Here is a 13,012-nt window from a genome sequence, read left to right as displayed (position 1 = left end):
TAAATGGATATGGAAAGAGTGGTGACTGAGTGAGAAATGACAGTCTAGCCAATAAAATTGACAACTGGCTGGAATTCCCCTAACATAGGTAGATACTCAAAAAACCATCACTTTTCCTTTAGGCAGGAGGAAAAATGATCAGATCTCACTTTTAAATATTTTTACATCCAAAAACAGAGAACTGCGGAACTTCCTGTCTATATGGGCTGAGAACAAGAACAATACAAATATTTTACTGTTATGTGGTAAGCACAGGTTGATTTTACAAGTGTTAGATTTAAACTATTACCTGTCATTTCATAATTTCTGAAAAATGCTACCAAGTTTTCAAGTGATGGGAATCCCATTTAGATCAGAACAAAGACAATTTTATATCAAACCTTTAGTCTCCTGAATTTTGTCCCCTGAGAGACCTGAGAGCAGGGGTTGGCAAATCAGGCATGGCTTCTGGGCCAAATGTGGTGCACCACCTATTTTTGTATAGCCTGTGAGCTAAGAGTGTTTTTTACATTTTCAGATGGTTGAAAAAGGTCAAAAAAAGCATACTAGTTTGTGATGTGTGAAAATTATTGAACTTCAAATTTCGTTGTCTATAAATAGAATTTTATTTAAAATTTTTAAAATTTATGTCACACTCATTTAAAATAAATTTTAAAATTTATTTTAAAATTTTATGGCACATAGTCAAACTCATTTGTTATCATTGCTTTTGTACAGAGTTGAATAGCTCTGAGAGAGGCTCTAAGGCCCTGAAAGCCTAAAATATTCACTGTCTGGCCCTACATAAAAAAGTTGGCCCATCTCTGCCTGATGAAACTAACATCTGATTTACATTTTCTTCCCTAAATCTGATTACTTTGATGAGTATTTCCCAGATGCTCTGCTGCTCTTCCAAATTGCTTCTTACCTTGTTGCATTTCGCATTTTTAAATATCTGCCATTTTCACAAGCTTATAAAACTTCCTACTATATCCATTTTGGAGCAATATTTTGTTATTTTCTATAGCTCTGTCTAGAGCTCATTTTCACCTTGACTGATGTGTTTTTTTTTAATGGTACGCGGGCCTCTCACTGTTGTGGCCTCTCCCGCTGCGAAGCACAGGCTCCGGAGGCGCAGGCTCAGCGGTCGGTCATGACTCACGGGCGCAGCCGCTCCGCGGCATGTGGGATCTTCCCGGACCGGGGCACGAACCCGTGTCCCCTGCATCGGCAGGCGGACTCTAAACCACTGCGCCACCAGGGAAGCCCTTGACTGATGGTTTGATTACTAAAATTCAGTCACTCGTAGTAAGAATTCTAAAAAAAGCATAATCTATAAATTGGGCATGTTTTTTTTAGCGGTACGCGGGCCTCTCCCGTTGCGGAGCACAGGCTCCGGACGCGCAGGCCCAGCGGCCATGGCTCACGGGCCCAGCCGCTCCGCGGCATGTGGGATCTTCCCGGACCGGGTACGAACCCGTGTTCCCTGCATTGGCAGGCAGGCGGACTCTCAACCACTGCGCCACCAGGGAAGCCCTAAATTGGGCATGTTTTGAGGGTAAAAGCAAATGTAATTCCTTACATACAAGATAGAGGCATTCCTTTTGCAAGCAGTTTAATTACCTAACAGTGTTCTCCCTTAACCAGAAAAGGAAGTTAACTTGAACAGCCTACACACAAGTCCTACTATGATGGAAGCGCCACTAAAGTCAGTTTGGCTAAATTAAACAAAGCTTCCCTTGACTCTGAGCTGCATATACTGCCCATATTCTGGGGAAAGATTCCATAAACTCACATATCCAGTCCTTAGATTCAACTTCATATAATGTGAAGCACTTCTCAGTAAAGGACTGGTTACTGTTCTCGTCCAACCTGATCTGAAGTCTACTGAATTGGAATATTTAAGGGCCCTCTGTGGTGGCATATATGACTGTGCAGCTGAATATGTTCAATTATTCCCTAGGAAAAAGTTTTGTTCTTCCTTTGTTTGCTTAGGCAAGCAACTGTTGTGGGATATCCAGCATTTTAAGTGATTCTGCCTCAGAGCATGTGTTAGAAACTATAAGGAGAGTTTATAACATTTCAATTCTAAAAGGTTTTTCAGCTTTGGATTTCTGGAATTGGTTGTGTCTATATTTTTTTCCATCCTGTTGGGACTTACTGTTGATAGCAACCTCCTGTGTGGTTCTAAGACATGTTGACCTCTTTGAAACCTTTCCAGGTGTCATTGCCACTTTCTTGATCTCTGCAATATAAGCTACATTGTTTAGCAGAGTTAAGTTCTCTGAACTTTAGAAATCCTCCCTGAGACTATGAATTGACTAACACCCAAGGTAGCATAAACATGCAGACACAAATGTTCCTAAAACCAAGCTGCTGGGCAGTGCAGGATATGACTTGGAGTCTGGAAAAAGGAACAGTTTGCTCACTTGTGAGTCTATGACTACCTCCAGGTGCAGTTTGAAGCTAAGTGGTTAGCTTTTCTGATCCTCAGATGTAACCTCTCATTAGAACACAGCAGAATGTGCAATTGTGTGTGTATGGAATTCCATGAAGACCCTCTGGGCCCATTAAGACCTCTCTGGCTTCAGAGGGTCCTAAAACACACTTCTTTACGTAGCATAGGTAGCTGTAGTAAAGAGACACCTTTTACAAATACAATCTAAGTTTTAGTCTAAAGATTATAATCACTGTAGCTCATCTTAAAATTTGTATCCAGAGGATGCAGTTATAAATTAAAAAGAGGAAAAAAAAGTTTAATAGATACCTGTCTTATGTTTCCAGTTTGACATTAAAAGGTTCTTACTGTTTTTGGTCCTTAAAGCTTTGCAAGGGTTCATACTTGTACCAAGAATCCCATATTAGTCTAGCTTTAAATGTAGAGTATTATACCAGTGATTTCTCAGCCCTTCTCTTAAAACCTCACCATTTGGCTCTTCTAACAGACGAATCATGCTGTCAAAACCTAGGAGAGTTTGACAGTGTTGCGGAAATAACACTATATTGAGAGTGAAAAGACATGGGATTCAGATCCATCTCTACCACCATCTTAGCTTAACATTTCTGTCTCCTTACCTATAAAATATGCGTAACAAAAAATACAAATCACACAGGGATATTATGAAAACAAGACTAGTAATAAATACAAAAAGACCCAAGTGCAGAAGAGTATAAATATGAAAGGTATAGTGTGGCAGTGGTTAGCCATTCTTTTTTCCTGTTTATGTCCTTCCCATCTAGAAACCGTACATCCATAACATGAAGACTACTGTTACTCCACACCCCTGAGCCTTCTGTTCTTACGATCACCTTTCCCATCCTGGCTCCAGTCTCCAGGGAATCTTGAGGGTCACTGAGGGCCATGGTAGTCTATGCAGCTTAAAATGACTTTGAAGGGAGGTAAGCTTCCTCTGCTTTGCTTTTTATTGGCTAAGGCCTGCAGCGTGTGTGTATGAATGGGTGAAGTGGCTACAGGTACAGTATACGATCACACATTACTGCACCTTCTCAGAGGTTTCTTTCCCATCACTACTAGTTCATTTCTGGGAATGCAATGATCATAGAAGCCTTTCGAAGCTCTAAAAGGCTGTACAACATGGATTGCCCCTGGGTGGTTGGAATTATAGGTGGTCTTTTTCGTTTTCCTTTTTTGGTTTATATATCTGCTCTACGTTCTTACTTTTGCAATTAATAAGAAAAAAAATTACTTATTTTTGAAACGAACCAACCAACCAACCAATTGTCTTTTAATGATGTTACAAGGGGTAAACAACCAAACGACTTAAAAACTCGCTTACACAGACATTTCTCAAAAGGAGGATTAGAAAATAAGGGCACGGGCTTTCCTGGTGGCGCAGTGGTTAAGAATCCGCCTGCCAATGCAGGGAACACGGGTTCGAGCCCTGGTCCGGGAAGATCTCACATGCTGCGGAGCAACTAAGCCCGTGTGCCACAACTACTGAGGCCTGTGCTCTAGAGCCCGCGAGCCACAACTACTGAGCTCATGTGCTACAACTACTGAAGCCCACGAAAAAGCAAGTAAGAAATCAGAATCGGGCTACTGAAAAAAAGAAAATAGCTGAGGGTGTAACATATTCTAAAGCTGGTCTATAGACGAGATGGGAAAACTCTCTAATCTAATGACTTTCTTTTAATCATAAGCAGACAGTAGTTTCCTTATTACCCAGAGTTTTACAAATACATTATTCTTGAGAGTACTTCCTAGGATTTCTTTTACTCATTTAAGACATCATCTTTGTATTTAATTCATCCTCAGCTATCCCTGCAGGGCACATCCCTCTAATTATTCCCATCTAAAGTGACAGGAAAATGGAATTATACTACTTGGAAAACAGACATCCTTTGGTATGTCTTTTCTCAGTGCTCCCTTGGGCATAGTCTGTCATTGTGCTCATTTTGTCACAGACGGTGAGCTGTCATTGGAGGACAAGGACTAAGACTTCTCTGCCTTTGAATCCCCAGTGCCTAAGACATGACTGCCACGGACTATATACACAGTAAGAATCTGAATAAACAAATGAAAAATAATACCCAACATACAATGTTTATAGTATATCAAGCACTATTTTAGTGCCTTGTACATATTAACTTATTTAGTTCTCATGACCCTATGGAACAGGTACTATTATTATCCCCAATTTACACGAGAAAACTGAAGTATGAAAGCAAAGCGAGGTAATTCAGAGCCAGGATCCAAGCTGACGTACTCTGGCTCTACAGTTCAACCTCATAATCACCACACCAGCCTCCCTCAAGAGCACCTATGCTGAACAAGAGAACGTCCACTCCAAGAGGAGCATGGGTACACTGTGCTCCCTCCTCTAAACATTTCTGGGTTTCTGTCAGATGTAGCCATACTGTGCGACCCCATGGGAGACTTAAAAAGGGAAATAACTAGACACAGGCACACAAATGCAGAAGAAATGAATCCGCAACCTTAAAAATTGCTGTGTTTGTAAGGCTGTTTCTCAAATACCTGTGGGGATTTGTGAGAGCGCCAGCTGTACTGGTGACTATGGAGACTGGCCAGCAGAATATTTTCATCAGTATCCACCTGGCCAAACCGCAGTGTCTCCTGTGTGTCATTACAGATCACAAAATGGCTGAAGACCAACTCCTCTACCTCAGGGCATTTATTCTGAAAGAAAAAGAATACGAAAGCCAATGTGCATCAGATTAATTGCAAGATGTTTGGCAGCTGTCTGCCCAGTGGCGATTGTTACAACACAGAAATACTAAAAGATCTGTTGTCATTAGCTCTGGTATACAAAGTATTCTATACTTCCAGGATAAGCACAAAAAATACCTTAAAGAGATCTTAAATGTTCCAAGAATATGTTTTGATTTATATTCCTGCAAAATAAATCATACACACAGAAGAGTAAAAGAACAATGAGATCCTTCAAACTTTTAACATTTTTAAATGAATTAACATGCTACAAAGAATGCTGTACTGGGTAGCGCACGTTTTTGAGCAGAGTACCACAGGCTAGAATTACCATGTTCCTGGCCTTCTAAACTTGACAATCAAGACCAATTACCAAAGCCACAGTTTGTACCCTACAGAAAGTAAGGATCATTTAGGTAATACATCCCCAGTTCCCTTGAGGGGGAGGGTGGATGTGTGTGTGTAAATCTGCTCAGAGAGAGATGTAAATAAAACCATAACTTTCCCGCTATTGTTAAGAGGCTGAACACACAAAAGAGATCAACTTCAGAGTCAGTATAAGCCAAGCTGCAGTTTTCAAGACAAAAAAAACGTTAGTTGAAAAACAGTTGTTGGTGTCTGTTTCAGCTAATAATCAATCAGCAAATGTCTTCCATTAATCTACTAAGGTTCAGCAAATTAGTAATACGTTCCTGTGTTGGTACCTCCTTCTCAACTTAATGGTATCTCCGCTGGTTGCTGTTATATCGAAGCACTGGCAATGTGATAGAGCATTTCTGTGCTTACTCTTTTATCACTTTGGTTAGCTTATGGCTTAAAAAATAATAAACATACCTTTGGTAAATGAAAAGAATAGCTAAATAAATGGTTAACTTGAGCATGCAAGAAAAATATCTTAACTAGCCACTGAATCTGCAGACAATGGGAGGTAATATGTAACTGATGCTTCTCCAGTTGGCTTCTATTTCCTGGTTGTGGATCTAAATAATGTCACAATGCCACACTCTGTCATTTGCCATTTTACTGAGGGGAGGGAGAGTAAAAAGGGATATACCACTCATGAGCATAGAAATCTAAGTGACTACATGGCCTGAAGCCAAGGAGTCTATGGATGAACACACCTGGAATCCAGCCTGGACCAAGACCTGATCTAGAACCTCATGAGAACATTATCTTGGGAGGTACAATCCCTTCCTAATCATCCAGAAGGCCACTAAAGTGGGCAGGCAGAGGTCTACAGCTGCAGTCGGTGAAGAGGCCCTGAAATACCTCATTCTTCTAGATACCCTTGAGGGTCTCCTAAAGCGTTCGCTCTATCATCCATCTATTCTCACCAAACCTCTCTATTCTCATGGAGTGGAACCTTGCCTGACAACCACAGGAATCATAAAAGGAGTCTCTGGCTAAGTGAGACTGAAGCAGTTATAACCAGTAATTATCTGCCGCCTACCATATTACTTTTTGCTGTGGCTTTTAATCATGAGCTATGATTTCAAAACTGGACGGCCCGTGGGTTTTAGGCGTCCTGCCTGATCTGGCCCCTGCTGCATCTTGAACCACTCTCCGTTTGCCTGCTAGACCCCAGCTCCACCAGCCCTTTTCAGCCGCTCCAACGCCGCACTGGCCTCCTTTCAATTCATCCAACACATCAAACTCCTTCCTGCCTCAGTGCCTTTCTTCTGCTTGGACCTCTTTCCCTCCTTGCTTGACTAATTTCTTCCAACTCAGCTTTCAGGTTCCTGTTTTCAGGTCATGCCCTCAGAGTAAAGTAGCCTCCTGAGATCCTCCCAGATCACCTTAGGTCCCTCTATTTTATGCTCACACAACACTATGTATTTTGCCTTAAAAGCACTGATCCCTATTGGGACTGAGTAATTATTTGCATGATTATGGGTCATTGTTGTCTCCATCATTAGACTCTATGCTGCATAAGGGCAGGAACCAGGTCTTTGTTAGTTACAACTTTTGCTCCTGTAGTCAGCATAATGCCTGACACATAAGTACTCAATAAACACTTATGAAACAAACATGAGTAAATTTAACTTTTAAACTTACAAGTGTAATATATGTTCCCAGTATAAAAATTAGAAAATACAGAAAGTACTGATTTTTAAAAACAAAGTCTCTAATTTTATACTCAGGGATAACTGCTGTGAACATTTTGGAGAATTTTTTTTTCCAGCAATTTTTCACTTCTGAGTGTCCTGCCTGTTCCTGTTCTAGTCTATCCGATCTAATCCTATCTTATATATCTTATATATTTAAAGGTTTGTAAACCTTTAATTAAACTGGAGTCACAGTGTACAATTAGTTTTGATGAGATTTTTCCATTTAGCGTTATATAATCAACATAAACTGCTCTCCTTGTAAACATTTTTCTCTCCGTTAGGTCCAACAGTACAAACATGAAGAAAGGGATATGATTCCAACTCCCACTTAGATAGACATCCTGAGACTGAAATTCAATTTTCATAATGAATTGGGATCAATCTGCTGGTTACACAGAGGTTAAGTTACCAGATGGGGCTTGAGTAGAAAAAAATCATATTACTTTCCTCATCTCTAAAAACTGACCTTTAATAAATGATGAGGGTTTTAGGAAAAAATGTAAATGAAAGAACACAAGGGGCTTGTTTACATTTTTCTAAAGAATACTCAAAGTCCTCAGGGAACTGTTTCTCTACTGCTCCTTCATCTGCGGAGTTCATTATAACTGTAATAAGTTTAAGCGTCTCTTGGAATGTTTAAATTCTAGTATATTATAAAAAAATTTGTACATATTGTATATGACATCATATAAAAGCGCAACCTCAGAATGCTTTCGTAATTAAGAGATGGCTTATTTACATTTAAGATTTGTGCTGGACTGTTATACAGGCAATTAAAGAGAGATATCATTATGGTGTAAGATAAGATACATGAGCACAACCTTGATTTTTAAATAAAAATCTCCTTTAAATCCTATTTGGTCCAAATGTGGGAATGTGACATGGAAATATAAAGCAAACTGCAAGTGGCATTTTGGGTCCTTAATCTGGTTTCACAAAACGTTAATCATTTACAAAAGAGAAAAAAAAAACTACAGCCAGAGAAATCAGACACTGATGAAGGCTTCTGTTAATCTTGAACTGTGACCTAAAGGTGAAAGGCCAAATTGTTTCATGCTTCAACTGTCTGGTCCATCCACACTGGATACAAATGACTTGTCTCGGATACGAACCCGATAAAAAGTATGTGGAAAACTCAAATTGCTTATCCAGCTTGTTAAGTTCACGTTTTTCATTGGCAATAATTATACTGTATATGAGCATTATATACATAATAAAATCCAAGCTTGGGTAACTAAGTTTCCCCTCTAAAGGGGATAAACCACATTCAGAACATCTTAGAAACAATGAACTTAATAACCCCTCTATAAGCCCATTTCAATGTCAAATGTCCTGTAATTTCAAAGTAGTGCATTTTTGTATTTACTTTAGAATACACAGGGTTAGAGATGCCTACCACATTAAAACTTGGTGGCAAGTACGCTTGACATGGGAGGAAACAAGAAAATTATAGCAACAATTACAGAAGTATATCCTCTTGTGGCTCATGTTAACATTGCCAAATCCCTGTATAAATCAGAACCAACTATTCACAGAATGTACCTGTCAGCGATATGCTACGTGACATATGGCTCTACTTAATCAAATATACAATTCCATTTTTAAAAAAACTCAGAATATTCCTTCAAGGCACTGTGTTAGCCAGTCAGTCATTCACACTCTGATGTGGTTTAAAACATTTAAATATTTATGCACCGTATTTTATTTACATGTATAGCTGTGTCTAAGAGAATATTTTTACCCTGGGAGGAAACTGATATTTCTGAGGGCCATTTTGCAGTAGTTGCTACACATGAGTCCTCTTACAATGGTCCTGATACCAAGACAAAAATATCCTGGGATTAAATGCTCTACCAATGACTCTTTTATATTTTCTAGGTTTGTTTTTTATTAAATGCATTGTTCAAAATATGACAAAAAACAGAAATTGGAGCCACGGAGGTTTTTTTCACATCGCTATTCGAACCAGCTGCAAAGATTTAGATCACACTAGCTCTTATTTTACGCATGTCCTCTGCAGCAAGAAAACCATGGAATGCCCTTAAAAAAGAATTTTAAAATATGAAACAGATGTGTTATCTTCTTTCCCTTTGCTATTGTAGTGCCATGTTAGGTAATTAATTCCTTAGTCTTGTATAGGTCTTCATGCATATAAAGAAAAGAGTTCATTCCCATAAAAATTCTAGAACTCAAGCCCCTCCCCCCCACCACTGCCCCATCCCCACATGAGGTCAGGGTGGAGTGAAGGACCATTTCTCTTGGGGAGTTAGTCTGCACAAATACCTGTAACATACAAAATGTGGGGAAATGTCTCAGCTTAAATAACACAAGCTTTATTGAAATGCAATATTATACTGAAAATCAGTGAGGGAAGCAGAGGTGATTTGTTATTAAATCACTGAGCATATTATCAATATTATCCAAATATTCTGTGAAATTAGTTTCATGCTAGTGGACGTGGGCAGGTTCCCCATTTTAAATATGTCATTCAAAACAGACGTATATTCTAACTCTTTTTCGATATGGATAATTTCTGACAAAAGGTAAAAGTAAAAAATTATTATCAAGAGTCTTTAGCTGGTTACAAAATCTATTATCGAGTGCTTTTTTAGTGAATCAAAATGGCAGAATGATAATGGGAGAAAGACTAAAATTAAATTATACTATGTTCACATAATTTCCTCTCACTGCCTTTTCTCTTTGAAAAGATGAACTGCTTATATCACGAAGGCTCACACAGGTTCTTCATTTCTGCAATGGCTGCTTCGACAGTGTGATACATACCAAGTTGAGCTTTGGCAAACTAAAGCCATAATACTTGGAAAAAATTTCTGGGAATGTGTTACTTTCCACACAGATGTGGTACATTAGTCACAAAAATGTGGGCATCATCTCTGATGCATGTGTAGAGAACCCATGTTCTCCAAAGGTTTTAAAAATAACATGCATCACTTTGCCAAAACAGAGGAGGCCCCAAATATTATGGTGCCCATCAAATTCTTCATTCTCTCACATTTTTGTTTGTGCTTAATTTATTATTAGAAGTGATAACATAAAGTGCCTAGTAAAAGATCACACACAAACTGTAAACTGTTCTAGAATATACATACCTGTTGCCAAGCTTGTATTGCAGTGTTTAGAGAATGAACTACATGTTGCCCAAAGTTTACAAATATTGAGTCAACGTTGATAGAGCAATCAATCAGCTTTTCTACTGCATTGCTGGAAACTGCAATCTGTCCAAAGATGCTGAAGGGTTTCACCATGCTTTGCATTGTAACATTTCTGCACTCTAGAAGTTTACAGTCTGCTTGAGCTGAGAACTGCATCTCCTGACAGACAGAACTATTGTTCCATTGTCGAAGATACATGTGTGGTTCTTTGAAGGAAATAATCATGTATTCTAGTTCAGATGGCACATTTTTATCAGAAATAAATGGCTGTAGGTATTGCGGTGGAGCTGTTGAGAAAACAAACAAGAAAAACAGCAGTTGAGATGAGCCAACACTTTATGGAAATAAAGAGATGACATTTAAATTATTCATTTCTTGGTTACTGAATGCAATATTTGCTGGTTAATAAATTCAAATATTCTCTTGAAGATAATATAACATTTGAATTACCATTTGATATTTGCAAACAAAACTGTTTTGTTCAATCAGCAGGTCTCTTTACAAAGGTTACATGCACAGATAAAAATGTGATCACAAAAGACAACAAATAAAATGAAGAGGAGGTGAATATTTAAGAAGCATTTCATAGAAGTGCTCTGTATCTACCACCAAATCTCAAAACCAAAAACATGACCCAAACAGAGTTAGAAAATACAGGTTAAACTCCATTTTTGCTGAAAAGGCAAGATGCTTAACAGCAGCTGTGTTTAGTTTTAATCTGATTTTTTTCATTTTTCCATTACATGTAGGTTGAAAACCTAATACCAGAATCAAAATGTATTAAGTAGAAAAGGTTTGGTACAGACTTTTAGGAATAATTATTCATGAACATGAGCAAACTTATAAAAGGCCACTTTTGGTGTGTGGAAAAACTTATTCTTCTGCCTTATAAACTTGTAAAAATGCTAATCTTTTGAATTATTGGAGAATTTGCCCATTTTTTGTAGAAGGTTTTTGTACTTTCGAGATAAGGTAATATCAAGTACTTTTGGAAACTATATGCCATTCATGTAATGGCTCATAAGATAGGAAAAAAACAGATGTATTTCTTTCAAAAAGATCATAATTGGAGTAACAGTAAAACCTGCAATTTTTGTAACTTCCTTGAAAATTCTCATTAGGAAGTGTGCAAAATCATGGCAATTCAATATAACTGGTACCCTATATAACAGGTCCATAAGATGGTTCAAATGTAAGGGGGACACCTATCATATGAAATCAACTTCAGAATAACTTTGCTGGTGCTTACTGTTAGAGGAGATGAATGCTGCTTCTAAAAGTTTCCTCCACCTCGTGAGTGGTGGTCAGTAGGGAAGGAGTTTTGTGCAGGGGTAAAACAATAAGTATTAAGTGAATGTTATTCTGATGCTAAAATAGAGTACCTGTGCCTAGTTGATCAAGGTGATGACAAAAATGGAACTCCAGGTGAGCAAACTGGAAGGAAACGCCAAGAGATGGGACAAACCATGGCGTAAAACAGGAGTCAACTCTGGTACAGGCAGCCAGGGCTGTTGGAGTTACAAGTTGGTCACAAGTGCTCTGAGAACCAGATTCACTTGCAGAGCTGTGGGAGATAATAAAATAAGTTCAATAACCTAAATTTCCCAACATCATATAAATGAAATATCTTTCTATAGGGGTTTTTAAAGCTAGCTCCCATAATCCTATAGTCAATGTTCTCATCAAATCTTCCATATTTGCTCACATAAACAAGTCGTTTTAAAAAATTAAGTTCTGAGGCTTCCCTGGTGGTGCAGTGGTTAAGAATCTGCCTGCCAATGCAGGCGACACGGGTTCGAGTCCTGGTCCAGGAAGATCCCACATGTGACAGAGCAAGTAAGCCTGTGTGCCACAACTACTGAGCCTGCACTCTAGAGCCCACGAGCCACAATTACTGAAGCCCATGTGCCTACAGCCTGTGCTCCGCAACAAGAGAAGCCACTGCAGTGAGAAGCCTGTGCACCACAACAAAGAGTAGCCCCCACTTGCCACAGCCAGAGAAAGCCCGTGCACAGCAATGAAGACCCAATGCAGCCAACAATAAATAAATAAAATAAATTAATTAAAAAAAATTAAGTTCTTGCTGATTATTCTCTATGAGTCATTAGCAGAAAAATTTTGAAGGATTCCTGAAACCCCAGGCCATGTTGACCTCCAACCCAATTTTCTTCCATCCACATTTCACTTAAACTAATATGACAACAAGTTGTCCGTAAGTTAAGACCAACACAATTCAGAGTATGACTCTGCTGTTCAAAAAACCCAATATTTTCAGTGTCACCATAAATCCTTCTTTTGTTTTACTTCTCCAGGTCATCCACATCCATATTCCCATATGAGTTAGCCAATACTCTTTATTGAATACCTACTGCATACTGTATTAGGTGCCATAAAAGTTATGACCATGTCCAGAAGAACCAAGGCTCCATGGACAATTACACCACATGTGTCCTCTCTTTACTTGTCCATCCTCCCAACACCATTTTACACCAGTAAAAGTCAATTAAAATAAATAGTGAAGGCATCTGTAGGAGGGAAGAAATTTGTACATAGCGGCTGCTGGT

General features: G+C 38.8%; 1 protein-coding gene across 8 annotated transcripts in view; it reads right to left on the bottom strand.

Moving 5' to 3' along the window:
- Positions 1-13,012, bottom strand: part of VPS13B (vacuolar protein sorting 13 homolog B) — an 808,377-nt gene that overhangs the window by 85,646 nt on the left and 709,719 nt on the right. For all 8 annotated transcript variants that reach the window (XM_082859134.1, XM_082859132.1, XM_082859133.1 and 5 more), the window contains 3 exons: positions 11,831-12,012; positions 10,386-10,735; positions 4,976-5,137 (listed from right to left, as the gene is read on the bottom strand). In XM_082859134.1, coding sequence (XP_082715260.1) covers positions 4,976-5,137; positions 10,386-10,735; positions 11,831-12,012 — 694 coding nt within the window. The remainder of the gene's footprint in view (positions 1-4,975; positions 5,138-10,385; positions 10,736-11,830; positions 12,013-13,012) is intronic.

This window comes from Leucopleurus acutus (genome assembly GCF_964270905.1).
Source record: "Leucopleurus acutus genome assembly, chromosome: 17".
In the NCBI taxonomy this organism is placed as follows: domain Eukaryota; kingdom Metazoa; phylum Chordata; class Mammalia; order Artiodactyla; family Delphinidae; genus Leucopleurus; species Leucopleurus acutus.
Note: the sequence above shows the minus strand (reverse complement) of the source record. Positions and strands in the feature narration are given on the sequence as shown.